General features: G+C 40.7%; 1 protein-coding gene across 3 annotated transcripts in view; it reads left to right on the plus strand.

The window, feature by feature from the left end:
• The window catches only part of LOC146553141 (enhancer of polycomb homolog 1-like), a 35,827-nt gene that overhangs the window by 1,244 nt on the left and 19,218 nt on the right, over positions 1-15,365 (plus strand). The window contains exon 2 of one of the 3 annotated variants that reach the window (XM_085254775.1): positions 6,527-6,622. Coding sequence is in view for 2 of the 3 variants with exons in the window: in XM_085254774.1 (XP_085110900.1) it covers positions 8,382-8,534 (153 nt within the window). In the remaining variant the exon portion in view is untranslated. Of the gene's footprint in view, positions 1-6,526; positions 6,623-8,067; positions 8,535-15,365 lie in introns of those variants that run through there. The other 2 variants (XM_085254774.1, XM_085254772.1) reach the window with 2 other exon arrangements.

Here is a 15,365-nt window from a genome sequence, read left to right on the forward strand (position 1 = left end):
TTTAGTTTGAGGTAGTCTCTTTTGTATTTTTTTTTTTTTAGATGTTTTTAGAAGTATAAATCTCAAGGTCACAAGCTTAACTTACTAAAAGTATGTCACTCAAGCTCTTGTCTTTTTTGCATAACCACAGGGCAGTTGAGGCCTTGTCCTCAGAACGCCTTTACTCAAAGTTTCTGGAAATTAAAACAGATTTCAAGGCTTTATTCTCCAATACAGCTTAATTTGGGCTTGGCTAATTTGGAAAGCATCCAGCAGCTGTTATAATAACTGCATTACACAGACTTTATTTGTTTCAAAACCTAGAAACATGCACATGTCCCACTAGCCATATTTTAGTCATAACCTCATGACAGTGGCAGGCAGCATAAAAGGTGAAATATCTAAGAGAAGGAAACTATCGAGCATTGTAATATTACTGACACTGCATTTACAATTATACCAAATAAACTGCTTATAAGAAACTTTAAGAAATCATTAAATAAGGTATAAAAGTACTGACAAATGCAAGTACCTTTTACAGTTTTTTATCTTAAATGTAGCCTGCCAATTTCTTTTCAAGTAAAATGTTATAGATATAGGTTTTCATGTGTCACAGCAGGAGTCGATGACCACAGTAATGCTGTGCCTCTTAATATAAATGAATTGGGCTCATGTGTGTGTTTGCGCACAGCAGGGAGCTCGGTTACAGTCAAAACAGTAGATGACACACTTCATCACGGTACAAAGCTTTACTTTGAATCCCAGATAGTTAACATTTGATAAATAAAACTGAATTTCCTTGTAGGTAGGCACCAAAATATGCTTTGTAAATCCGATCTATTTCCCATTACTCTTGTTTTAGACATAAATGTCAGAGTTGTTCTCTCTAAAATAGCTTCTTAAACCTTCGCTAGTAAAGATGGGATTCACCAGACATCCCACAATATCATATTATCACAATACTATATTCATGTTATATTAATTAACATAGTGCAATACTCTGCACTGCACAAACATATATTATTATTTATCACCTTTTTTCCAAGTGCAAACTATGTCCTCAAAGTTATTGTTCTATCCAAAGATAAAGTTATCTCACTTCAATTATTCATGTTTTGTATTTGCTCCAAATGAAATTGTCAAGCATACCAACACTGTAACCAAAACCTACCATAAATGTTACATATGGAATGGGGTCACCGCAATCGGTTTCTGATAATACAGCAATTTCCAGGTATAAATCATCGAAAATCACGTAGTGTTGCTGTCCATCTAGACAAAAAAAAATCACATTTAACTATTAACTTTGTGCTAAGCAACCTTCCTCTTCTATAAGAGTCAAGTTCCCTCGAATTGTGACTCAGACCGATGACAACATGATGAATTTGTCTACATTTATAGATAGCATAGGAATGATTTGCAAACCTTTGACAATGTCTCTGAGAGTGGTTGCAGCCAGTCCAAGTCAGACTGCAACTGTTTGCAGAAAGATTTCCTCCTCTTAGGCGAGATGGAGAGACCTGCAAGTCCAACATGTAGATTCATCACTGGTTAGGGATCCTTCTTGATCTAAACAAACACTTATTGTCTGTCTGCTGACACTTAACAGCGAATTAAAGGTAAGTACCTTACCTAGTTACCTTCATAAAATGTCAGCCTGCTGCGGACAGTGGATGATGCCGCATGTAGTAGACATGTTTCACTGGATAAACAGAAGGGCTTAGGTCCAAAGGTGGAGGATGCCGTGACACGCCTGAGGCCTTTTGTTTACAAAGCAGGCTTTGGGGTTAACAGTGTTTTAAGAGTTACAAAAGTGATTAATTGCTTAACGGTGTAGATCACCATGGTAACATATACTGCGGCCGTAACCAGCTCCGAAGCAGGCTAAGTTTGAGATTAGAGATTAACAGGTTTTAATTCACCAGCTACTGATAAGTTAGTTCTCCAGAAAACAGAATTATTCCTGGAAATCCCTTGGACATCTGTGTGTGAATAATAAGAGGTTCTAAGGTGTCTTAAGGTTTTTTCTTTTCCTGATGAGCATTAATAATAAATATAGATTCTTAAAGAAACCTATTTCCTGGTTTTTCCTTTTGGCTAAAAACCCTTTTTATAACAATTTTATTGTTCTATATACCATGTATATGATCGTAAATCACATGTTTATACTTGTTGAACTTATATCAAATTTGCACATAGACCAAGCCTGTGTCTAAATTCTGGGCCTGTGGCTGTTGTATTTAAAAATTAACCTCCCCTAATGACAACCTGTTTGTCAGCTTTACATCCTGATTTCTAATAGGCTAAACTTCATTAATATACTAGATTTTTTTTCCAGTCTTCCTGGCCAAAGTGGTTAAAGTACTTTGACATTCATACTTTTCCTCACACACGTACCCAAACACGTAGTGGACTCGCCTTCGGCTGTGTTACTTTCAGCCTGTATTTTGTGTTTTAACATCTTTATATTTATTCTAATACGATAGTTTTATCTAACTTTATAAAATCAGGCACACTGCTGCCAGCAAACCCGTCAATGTTTGATAAATCAAATGCTCCCAACACTGACTCTTTCACATGAACACGCTCACAGCTATGTTGTGAAACCCTGGTTTAACTTATCGAGACGATAACCCCCTTTGTGGGACTGAGTCTCCAAGTGGACTTTTTAATCAGATTGTGTTAAACAATCTTGGAGAATGTGAGAATGCCAACTTTTGAGAACAAAGGTGAAGTGCAGAACTGCAGTCGCTACACAGGGATAGAGTTGATGAGCCATGACATGAAGGTATGGGAAAGACTTGTTGAAGAGCGGTGGGAACGTGTGCAGTAGGAGTGATGGATGGGTTCAGGGATTGCCTCTGAACCTCTTCTGTCTTGAACTGCTGATGGACAGATGAGGTACCTCGCTTACTACATCCAAGATCAAATGACACATCCAGGATCAAATCATCGCGCTAACTTTGAGCTTGCTATTCCGGTTCTCCGAACACACCTGTTGTTGACGATTAGTATAGCTGGATGAAGTAATGTGAGATCACTGGATGAAGTAATGTGAGTAATGTGGCTTAACAGGGGCTACGCATCGATAGTAGAAACATTGATCGGCAACCCTTTGATTGGTCGGCGAAAATGTCGAAGGAGCGCGCTCGGTATTTTTCGGCAGCAGAGCAAGAACTCTTGATTGAGGGATTTCAGGAGTTTCAGAGTGTAATTAAAATGCAAGGGAACACTGCAAAGACTGCAAAAGCAAGGAGCGAGGGCTGGCAGAAAGTTGCTGACAAATCAAACTCGTAAGTAATTTAATAATAATAATAATAATAATGGATTGGATTTATATAGCGCTTTTCAAGGCACCCAAAGCGCTTTACAATGCCACTATTCATTCACTCTCACATTCACACACTGGTGGAGCCAGCTACGGTTGTAGTCACAGCTGCCCTGGGGCAGACTGACAGAAGCCAGGCTGCCATATCGCGCCATCGGCCCCTCTGGCCAACACCAGTAGGCGGTAGGGTAAATTTATTATATTACACTATATTATATTATATTATATTACATTATATCCTCTTTCACATTAGAGCCACAACAGGACCCACTAGAACATGGGAACAAGTAAAAGTGAAATATAAGAATATTCTACAGAATGGTAATATTTATCACTTATATTGCTTTTAGTCTCTTGGAAAGAGACCCTGAAATAATCTGTTTGTTTGTTTATAACAGCAACCAAGAAAAGGGCAGAGCAAAAAAAGACAGGTGGTGGTCCTGCACCCCCTCGTCAACAAGTTAGTTAAGTAAATAATACCCTCACGGGAAAACCGATATCTCTCTATGAGCACACTGTCGCGCTGAGCTAAAGGATCCTGTCTGTCCCGCAATATACGCTGAATTCTGAGGACTCTCCTTATCAATCTTGCACCTTCCGCAATGGGTGGCTCGCGTATACGGACAGGACATGGCAGCGACAGGCTTCCCAAGTCCACCTTCGCTTTTATAGCCGTGGTCTCTCATCTTGATTACATGAAGTAATTTACAATTACTACTCTGAAATATGAATTACATCTGAAATAATCAAATACATGAAATAGAATGATTAATAGTACATTTCCCTTTTTTTAGGAAATGACCTGTATGTATCTGTATGGAATCAATAAAAGGATCAAGTGCTGCATTAACTTTAGTTACATTGATAATATTTATTTATGGTAAAACAGTGGTAAAATATCGCTGTTGCTTTCGTATAAATGAAGCGGACATACCTGAGTGGCCGCGATCTAATCCTGTTTACATAAAGTAAACCTGCTCCCGAGCAGGTTTACGCTTACGGATCTGTTGCTATGACAGCAAGTCCCGGATGAGCTTCGGAGAACCGAACGATCCAGGATCACGCGAAATCGTCAACAATCAAATCCAGCTAACTCACTTAGCGAGGTACGAAGAACGGACCCCAGAAGTCTCTGTGAACAATGTTTACAGACAACATTGTGATCTGTGGTGAGAGTAGGTGGAAGAGAGTCTGTAAGAGGTGGAGGTATGCTCTGGAGAGAAGAGGAATGAAAGTCAGTTGGAACTAGGGCTGCCACAAACGATTATTTTGATAGTCGACTAGTCACCGATTATTTTTGCAATTAGTCGACTAATCAGATCATGCATCCATTGAACATAAAACGTACAGCTTATTGCTCCAGCATGCAGCTGCTCTTATATAACTATCATTAGCTTACAGCTTTAAGTGTTTAAGGTATGTGCTAACTAAAAATAAAGACAAGATGATAGTTTGTTAAACTTTTAATGAAATTTGCAGATTGTCTCGGTGGAGTTTAATAAACTCAGCCGTCTGCTCCTTGCTATCTAAAATATAACAGGACACTGGAGTAAATTCTCGACCACCTCACACTTCTGTTTAATCAGTTTTCTGTTTGACGTTTATTCAGCTGTGAAAACTGTAACTTTAATCTCAGCCAAACTGATTTACTCAGAAACAAATAAAACACTGAACAAAGCCAAACAATATAACATTTTAAGTCATCTAACTGACTTATATATCATGTTTAACCTGAGTAGCAAAAGACCACGGGGGTCTGAAAACGATGTGCCGGGAGTTCGGTGTTCTCGCCGGCTCTAGTGAGCCTTGATCTCCCAATCAGCTCGTCTCTGAAAACGTCGGAGCACTTTTGGGAATATGTGTTGTCTTGATAAACCTAGCAGTTATTTGAAGTTTACACAGCTACATTCTTGCCTGAAAATATCTTAAAAGTTTATTTTGTGACCTAGAAAGTGTAATATTAAAACTAAGTAGCTGCCGCAATGTTGGAAACTGGAATTGGATGGGCCGCGCTATGAATTCTGGGATAGGTTGGGCAATGAAGGACACGCCCAACCCATGATTCAAATCTGGGGAAAAGGAGGATGCATTTGTCGGCCGCATTTGTCGGAGTCTTCAAATTTGCCTGTCACGTAATCGGCCTACAAATGCGGCCTCCAGAGGATGCAGCCACTGAATTTCGACAGCTACGATACTGGAAACTGCGTCTTCTTCTTTAGCCTTTAATGGCAGCTGGCATCCTTGTAGATGCACTGCTGCCATCTTCTGTTTCAGTCCGTTATTCCACTCTTGAATCCTACTACTTGTTTCTGCGTCTTTCAGGATCTTACGAAGCTTCAAACGACGCGTCGACTATTAAATTAGTCGTCGACGGTTTTGATAGTCGACATAACCGTGACGGGTCGACTAAACGTGGCAGCCCTAGTTGGAACATGACAGAATACATGTGTGAATGAGAGGGAAATGGGTGTAACAGTAACGATGCAAGGAGCAGAGGTACTTGAAGGTAGATGAATTGAAATACTTGGGATCGACCATCCAAAGCAAGAGACAGTGCACAAGAGAGGTGAAGAAGAGAGTGCAGGCACAATGGAGTGGATTTGGAAGAAGGATGGTAGTAATAGTGAAAGGGAAGGTTTACAACATGGTAGCATGACCTATTGTGATCTGTGGTTTGGAGACGGTGGCACTGACAAAAAAGAGAGGAAGCCGAGCGGGAAATTGCAGAGTTGAAGATGCTAAAGTTCTTGTTTAGAGGGACCAGGATTAGAGAGGCATGTCTGAGGGGGTTTAGACGTGTACAGAGAAAGGATAGTAGATATATCAGACTAAGGATGATGATTATGGAGCTGCAGATGCTGCATTTTGTGTGCTGTTGGGCAAGAATGTGAGAGTAATGTACAAATATGAAGCAGATCTTCCTGTTGGAAAATGTTCAATAAACGTGCCATTTCAGTTTAAAACCCCTTGTTGCACACAAATAAACTCCTTTTGGTCCATTTGAGTGCCTTTGTGTGTTACCCACCAACACAGCCAGGTGTAGTTGTTGGATGGCCAGACCAGGAGGCCCTTCTGACAATTACAAACAGGTGGTGGATTTTGTTTTTGCTCCACCCAGACCAACAGGATCTAAATCTCCTTTTAAACTACATGTGAAAAACTCATCAAGCGTGAGCTTTTTGACTAAATGTCCCTGCGCTGTTGTCAATTTGCTTGCAGGTCTTCATGGCACCATCTATGGATTTATTGATGAAAAGAAAACCTCAGGTCCCCTGGGTGGATCCTGGCTAAGAAACATGTCACCACCATCAACAGGTAACAATGTTAAATTAATGTTGTAAGTGTTTGGGTTTGGTGTGTGGTTTTTTTTTTTGTGTGCGTGTATTTCTTTGGGGGGGTCACTTGAGTAGCATACTCAAACCATACCTTTGTGCTAGTCTTACCCTGAAAGCACCACAACTTCAGCCTGCTGGGATAAGCATGGTCACTTTTAAGCTTTTAACTGATACATATAATAATACATGCACTCAAAACGATGCACACAGTTTGTGATGCACTCACAGAGAAATGGCAGGCAGCGAGTGCCAACATGCATGCTGGTGATTTGATCCTTTGCCTGTCAGACCAGAAGAGGGCAGCGTTGTGCTCACATGGTGAGGCGTATCACCGGGAATAAACGTTTCTGGGGGGTTTTAATGATGGGCTGTGGTCAGATCAGAGTGATAAGTTTCAGTGGATCCGGGTTGTTCTTTCTGTGTGGTTCAAAGGGACAGCTGTCTCTACCCTGTGGTGTTAAAGGCGTTGGCTGTAGTTATTTTTAAGATTTTTGTGCCTCCTGTATTGTTTATCAAAGCATAAAATACACTATAGTGAAAACTTCCAATGTATAGTAGTAATTAGTAGTATTTTTATTCATTTTCATATATGACAAAGGTTTGGGTGGAAAAAATACAATTAAATGACATTGTTTGTCATTCCTTGCCAATAAATGCAGGGCTGTTGATCAGATTGATGAGCTGTAATGAATCACTGTAGTTGTTTCAGCTCAGTTAACAGTTATCTCTGTTAGCTGCATTAGCCTGCAGCTAGTCTGTCTCTAATTTTGTTAACCAAAACGTAAAATACACTGCAGTAAGATAGCTTGTATGTCCCACAGTTGGGAAATTCACTTTATTACAACAGCAAAATTAAAAGGAAAAAAAAATATAGAAGAAGCAATAAAGTAACCCATGACAATAATACTACACAATAGAGAAAATGTACACCATGCAATATTAAATACCTTTTTCAAATTCATTTTATTTGTTTACAATTTGTTTACAAAGTTTTAAGTGTTTTTTTTTTCTTTTTCAAAAGTAGAAATTATTCATTATATATTAAATGCATTTTTAAATAGGGGTATCTTTTTTTATTTGTTGTGCTAAATACAGTTGGCAGTGGTTTTTTTTGTTTTTGTTTTGTTTTTTTAACCGTAGTCCTGTTATTCCAGTAGTCCCACTTTTTATTTATGTTTTTAAAATCGCATTTTTATTTTCTTTCATTTACTATTTTTTAAAGGGGGTATAGAACAACTTTACTTTTGTCATTTAATTTATTTATTTGAAAATTTATTTCGTTTTAGTTTACGATATACATTTCGGCCATTCCCGGTGCTTATTTCAATAATTTATGTGTATGTGTGGAAACGGAGTTAGTTTGCAAGAAATACCCCCTTCCCCCTACCCCCGCAACGCGCAAGCGCTCGGGACCGTGTGGGAATGGTCGGTCCACGAACTGGGGGTTGGACCGCTCCGAGCGAAACAGAGCAAACGAGTTTTAAATGTCCGCCATGTTGTCCATGGCGCACTGAACCAACGGTAGGGAGCGGAGCGTCGGAAAAAAACAGTCCGAGAGAGAGCGACCAAGATCCGGGCCTTCCCCCGGCTCCGTTGGCGACGCCCTAAATACAAGCTACAACCATTCGAACGTTAGAATAGAGACTAACCGCACAGAAACATCCATGAAAGCTCCACTCGGTACCGTTGTGAATATTAGGAGATCGGATAGATTTATATTGCACCTCGAATTGTGAAAAATGAGTAAATTGTCGTTTCGGGCACGGGCGCTGGACGCTTCCAAGCCACTACCCGTCTTCCGTTGTGAGGATTTACCCGACCTACACGAATATGCATCAATTAACCGGGCAGTGCCGCAGATGCCGACGGGGATGGAGAAAGAAGAGGAATCGGTATGCTTTAACCGTTTGAAAATATGAATTTATACGTTTTGTTTCATTTTTACGTGATCACAGGCGTCCCTCTTTTTTCTGCGCAAGCTTTCACAAAATGGCCGCCAATTTTCTCAGGAGAAACACGACGGTTTTGTGCCGCAAACGACTCATATACGGGGCTCGGACGGATTTTTGGGCAAAGCGGGGATGCTTTGTGTCGTTATTGGATAAAATTGTCCGGTTTGACCGGCATATTTGTGCGTGAGGTGATTTTCTGAGTACAAAGGAGTCATGTGACCTGAGCGATTCCGACATTTTGTCTCGTCTGTCAGGACGGGGCCTTGTGTTGGCGTAATTGCAGCGGACCAGGGCAAGGGGGAGCTAGTGATTTCAGATTATGTGGCATCTTTGCTACCAGCAGTCAGAAATGTCAACAAGGCGGCCATGCATTGGAGAAAACACAGCGGTGTTCGTTTTGCATTGACTTGATGTAAATGTTTGCTTGCTGTTTTCCTGCACAGAGCCTTGTGTGTCATGAATGCAGCTGCCGGTGCCACATTTTTATGATGATTTCTCCGTACGGCGAGCCCGGCTCGTTATTAGTATGGACGCTGTGGGTTTGTTATTATGTTGTTGCAATTAAGTTATTGCATGTGCAGCAATCACACAGGTAAATCACTTATTGTCACTCTAACCAAGAAGATACTTCTCTGTAATAGGTTAATGATGTCGATTTTCCAGAGGTGCTGTCACCGGCATCTCTCATTGCAATGTGGTCATATTCTGTTGTGCATAGAAGGAATATTTAAACATCAAAATAAATCAGAAAAGCTCGTTTAAATTACCTAAAAGTGCTTTGGTTCATATGTTATAATTTTCGTGTAAGTAAATGTTGCAAAATAAGATTGGGACTTTGTTGTGCAACTTTTTGTGTTTCCTCTTACTCCACAGTTAAGCCACTGTGGGATGAGCATCTAAATGGTTATGTGCATTGATAGTCAACTATCTATATAAGAACATTGTTACATTTCAAAACTCATGAAAGCTTGCAGATAATTGTTAGAGAAAGTATCTTTCTAGTTTGATCTCCCTGCAAGTAACTTAACAAATTCTGCTTCCTGTTGCATCCCACAGGGCTGTTGTGATTATTTCAAAAATAGGGGGGGTTGTAAAGCACATGCACCCTGTGGGATTTCTTTTTCCTGTTCTTCGCTTTTTATGTAATTTACTATGCAGTAGTCTGACACAGCAGTGCTCTCATCCCGGGAGTATTAAACAATATATCTGCTTCTCTGAGGAGTCTGCTACACAGCTTACCCAGCAGTCTTGCCTGATGTTTAAATATAAGGTTGAGTACACGAGGGGGATATCGCTACAGGGATCTGTGTTGGATACTTTTTTCCCTAAATTATTCAAGCAAAGTGTGTTGCAGCCGGTGTTGTGGAGGCTCGGTGTCAGGGGTTCAGTGTGTCAGATGGCACAGCGGGCTGGCAGACCAGCGCACGTGGCGCTCCAGAGGAGATCAGGGTGGCAGGAAGGAGGAGAGAGGTGGGGGTTGCTGTCACTTCAAAGTCTGTGCTCTGCTCAGCTGGAGTGCTTGGTTATGTAACAGTCATATTATCATAAGAGGTAGGCCAAGGCCTGCTGCGTGCCAGCCGCTCTGTGTTGGGAGCTGTCTGTTATGAATTCTGCGTCAGACTTTAGATGGAAATGTATTTTGAGTTGTTGTTGTTGTAGTTTCTGCTGCTGGTGTGTATTTTTAGCTTTTGTAAGAGCACATATTATTTGTTTTACCTCCACGCTCATTAATTTGCACAGGGATGCTTGGTCCCTTTTTCTCTTTTTCCTCCCTTAGCGATGTGCTTGACCCAGTGAAAGCAAAAACTGCATTTATTTTCTGCAGTCTGAAAGTGTTCAGAGAAAGCATCAGCTTTGCATGTTTCACTCAGGACTATTTAAGCCAGACTATGCAGTGCTGGGTAGTCTGACACTCTGCTAATAGAAAGATTTCTGAAACGAGCAGGGAGACGCTGCATAGTATGTTCAGCATAGCCAGATTTTCTCTGCCTCCACGTGGGCCTCTTGGAGGGTAGCGACAATTTGTTACCCGAAATCACCGTTGGATGCACAAAACTTAATTTTACGCTTGAGTAAATTCAATGCTCAATACAAACAAGTTGTTTAAAAATTCAGTCCTGGTTATTTTTCTTCTGGACAGCACCAAAATTATTCTGCTGTGAGGATGGAAAAAAACCAACTCTGTTAATTATCCTGACTCAACAAAGCCTAAAAGCCCAGTCGCAGGTGACGGGCATCACAGCAGTAACTGATATCAACTTTCTCTGTTAACCCAGGCTGTTTGCTCCAGGCTCTTTGCACACACTCATAAAAGCGAGTGGTTGATGCATCATTTGCTGCTGCTTCTGCACAGTCGGGCACCGTCAAGTGAACAGGTTGTGGAGGTTATAAAGATCAGTCTATAAGAAAAATGACATTAAAGCAGTGTTGCAGAAAATGATTGATATTGTAAATTTATCAAGCTACAGCTTCCCATTTATTGCACCTTCCACCCCTCTCTTGTACATTAGAGCGTTGAGACTTTGTACATTTAAAACATGAGTGCATCGGGATTGACTCGGTCTCATAGCTCAGTGGAAGTGGTGTGGAAATCGCTCTAGGTTGTAGCCAGTGAAATTGTTTCCACAGATTCAATATTCGTGGTGATAAATGACCTTGAAATAGACGAAGCATTCATCTTTTTTATTAGCTGCATTTCCAGCAGGAAAACATACCAGGTAGCAGATAGGATCAAGCATTAAAAATTTTTTCCTGTGCTGCTTCCTTCAGTGAGGCTGTTCAATGTATGGCTCAACAGTTTAAATTTATACAATTCTGAGCAGAGACTGTACCTCACTAAGAGTATACTGAAAATGAATTGGTATACGTTTAGTGAAATCTGGCACATCAGGAAGGTTTTAAACTGAATTGTCAACTTTCCTTTACTTTGCACCAGCTCGTAACTTCAGCAAAAGTTAAGAGAGCTGAACTCATGGCATTGAGAACTCACAACTTTGCGCTTCCATGTCCATCTTTCTGCTCAGCTTGGGCAACAGGACACCTCGTAACGCTTGTAACCCTGCTTGGCACACGAATAGTCAACGCTTTCAACCGTCGTATCTCTGTCCAACAGGCCGGTCTCTGCGTGTTTGTGTATTTCTGGTAGCGTAGATCTACCAAAGAGCTGTCACTGCTGAAATTCCCTCAGCACATGTAGCGTGTTTGTTTTGGAGCCAGACACTTTGTCTCGTGTTTACGTTTGGGTGAAAGTGAGGTCAGTGTCTGCAGCCCTGCTGGGAACCCACAGGCATCTGTTTTTGCCTCTTTTCCAGACACGCTTCTTGTACATACACACAGCCACATGCTCTGGCGGGACACCAGGTTTTTTCTTTTTTGTTGCTTGTGACCTTGCTGGGTGGGAAAGTGGGGCATGTCACCTGTCCAAAGTCTCTGCTGGCTCCACGATGTCAACTAGATAGCTTCCTGCGTCAGCTGTTTCACTTTCCGTTTGACTATTGACAGATTGGTTCTGGATGTGTTTGTGCACCAGGTTCCAGGAAGGGTTTTCAGGTCATTTACATCAACTAGCCCACATTCACAAACCCCCCTCGCATCTCTACTTTTCTTTATTAATGTACTTCCAAAGTAGAGCTATATGTTTACTAAGTGTAACTAAGTTAGAAAATGGTCTGTCATCATTAGATTTAAACTAACTAGCTAATTCTCTTCTAACTAAACCTTGTAACCTCTCTTTACAGATTCCTGAAAACCAAACTTCATAATAACGTCGGGGCACAGCCACACTGATCATTTTATTTGAGTAGAAAGAATTTGGATGATCTGTTGTTTTCGGTGGGGACTCATTGTAGAGCATTTGGATCTGCGAATGGCTAATGACGTCAATGGTAATCCCCGGAAGGTGACTATGCACATTTTAGACTGGGCTGGGGGTTGGTAAATTATCACAGCCTTATTAACTTATGAGGCTGCATTCAAGTTGCAAAGACTTGGATCGTCTTATAAAGCAGGCTGAATTGGAGTGAATCAAAGGTCTGGACCGAGGCAAATTCTCTCCCCATTTCTTTTAATGTGTGAAGCGGGATGGAAAGTTGCTCAGTTAATTGCTTGTTACTTTACAAACTGCCCCACAGAGTTTGAATTGACCAACTGTGGAGAAAAACCTAGGCTCGTAGCTGCTATTACTTTCCCACCTCTTTTACTCTTGGTGTTGAATATCGTTCTCTCCCACACACGCTGCATAAAACTGCTTTTGTACTGTGGCTAAGCATCCCTCAACAGCCTCTTACCAGACTGTCCCTTGCGGCTGTCCATCATGTTAAGTGGCATTTACAGTGTCTGGGACAGTAGCTGTCAGAGGCGAGACTGGAGAAGGTGGAGGAGGCCGCGGCTGGCTCAGCAGACTTGACAGTGATCGATGTGGTCATTTTAGAGGGCTATTTCTGGACTCCTCTGTGTATTTGAGGAAACGAGTGCAAGTGTGTGCGTACGAGGGCATCGGCCAATGCTCTGTATTCTGACTGTTCATCTCAATCTGACTTTATTTATTGTCAGGCAAATGACCACAGCCAGGAAAGTAAACAACCACGTTGCTTGATTAGGTTTGGCAGGCGATGTGTTTTTGCTCAAGGCTGTTTAGTCGATAAAGTTTTTCCTCATAGCAGAGGGACCCGGAAGCAGACTTGGAATAAGATGGGAACATATAAGTGTAGAAGTGCGTGGTGGCATATGTTGCATGTTTAAAAGGTGTTTGTATGGTTTCATTCATGCAGGTTGGTGCAGATCAGATGAATGACTGGCCTGTAAGACTGATACAAAGGAAATGCACAAATTAATTAGTGATTAAACTAAATTTAAAAAGGTGGAACAGAGAAATAAGAAAACATTCAAATAAACCCAGAACCATTAGAACATGGAAAGTAAAGTAAGGCAGGTATGTCACAAAATAGAATAAGTCAAGCAGTTGAGTTCTAATTGGTCAGTATAATTAGAATAATGCAGTGCTAGATGATAAAACTGAAAAACCTAAAGGTACAGTGTGTAAAACCTGACTACTAGATTTTGGTAGATTACAGTACCCCAAATTCTATTTTCTTATCCTGCCTAGTTTTAGCTACAGCGGCTGCTCTAGGACAAACTCTGGCTGTTGTTCATCTGCACTGAGTTTACCTCAACTATACCTCAACCTCGGTATTCTTTGTTTCCACATCTATTTACTCTTGAGGAGGCTGTAAAACTTTGTGAAAGAAGTCATGAGTTAAAGAGCCAATGAACAACAATACTGGGGTGAGATGAGGATATCCTGGTCTTTTCTGCTTGCCAGTGCTGCTGTTAGTGACATTTTTGAAGTGGTTCTAACACTGTTGGACATGGAGCACTTAACTCTTAAATGATTTGAGAATGTTAATTAAACGGTTTCTCAGAGTGTGGTTTTTAGGATACACAAGGCTAATACTAGCTGGTGTGATGTTAGCTTATAACTATCTTGCAACAATATGAGGAATAAACATCAAGTTGTGGACTTTTTTATTTTTTTATTAGAACCAGTTTAAGAGATGTGGCTTGAGGTGAGAACGAAAAGGTGGAAATAAAGTAGGGCTGCCACAAACGATTATTTTGATAGTCGACTAGTCACCGATTATTTTTGCGATTAGTCGACTAATCAGATCATCATCCACTGGACGTAAAACTACAGCTTATATAACTATCATTAGCTTACAGCTTTAAGCTTTTAAGGTGCTAACTAAAAATAAAGACAAGATGATAGTTTATTCAATTTTAATGAAATTTGCAGATTGTTTCGGTAAAGTTTAATAAACTCCTTGCTATCTAAAATATAACAGGACACCGGGGTATATTCTCCAGCATCTCACACTTCTGATAATCAGCTGTCTGCTTGACGTTTATTCAGCTGTGTAAAAACTATAACTTTAATCTCAGCCAAACCGATTTACTCAGGAACAAATAAAATACTAAAAAAAAAAAAAGCCAAACAACAACATTTTTAATTTATCTAAGTGACTCATATATATTTAACCTGAGTCGCGAAAGACGGCGGTGGGTTTGAAAACAATTTGCCGGGAGTCCGGTGTTCTCGCGGCGCTAGTGACCCAGCCCCCGGCTAGCTATCGAGCTAGTGGGTAACACACGTCTCCGAAAACGTCGGAGCGCTTTTGAAAATATGTGGTGTCCTGATAAACTGAGCCGATATTTGAGGTTTACACAGCTACATTCTCGCCTGAAAATATGTTAAACGTTTATTTTGTGACCCAGAAAGAATAATAAGAGTAATATTAAAACTAACTAGCTACTGCCATTGTTGGAAACTAAGCTGGGCCGCGCTATGAATTCTGGGACACAGCTACTTCTTCTTCGGGGTTTAACGGCAGCTGGAATCCTTGTACATGCAGTGCTGCCATCTTCTGTTTCAGTCCGTTATTACACTCTTAAATCCTGCTATTATTCCTGCGTCTTTTGCGATCTTACAAAGCTTCAAACGACACGTCGACTATTAAATCAGTCGTCGACGATTTTGATAGTCGACGTAATCGTGACTAGTCGACAAATCGTGGCAGCCCTAAAATAAAGTAGAAGAAAGATCTAACAAAGACATAATGAAAATGTTATTTGGGCATATATAGTTTGAAAGAGCTCTTTGTGATCTTTAAATTAAAGATAACTTATAAGGCAAACGGTTTGTGGTGGCTCTCCAGTCAAATGCATAACAAGATTAGCCACGAAAAGCTTGCTAGCAGACAATATTACACACTGTTA

This window comes from Mchenga conophoros, linkage group LG18 (assembly GCF_057382185.1).
Source record: "Mchenga conophoros isolate Kocher_MC1m ecotype Shallow Benthic linkage group LG18, M_conophoros_male_GT1.1, whole genome shotgun sequence".
Classification (NCBI taxonomy): domain Eukaryota; kingdom Metazoa; phylum Chordata; class Actinopteri; order Cichliformes; family Cichlidae; genus Mchenga; species Mchenga conophoros.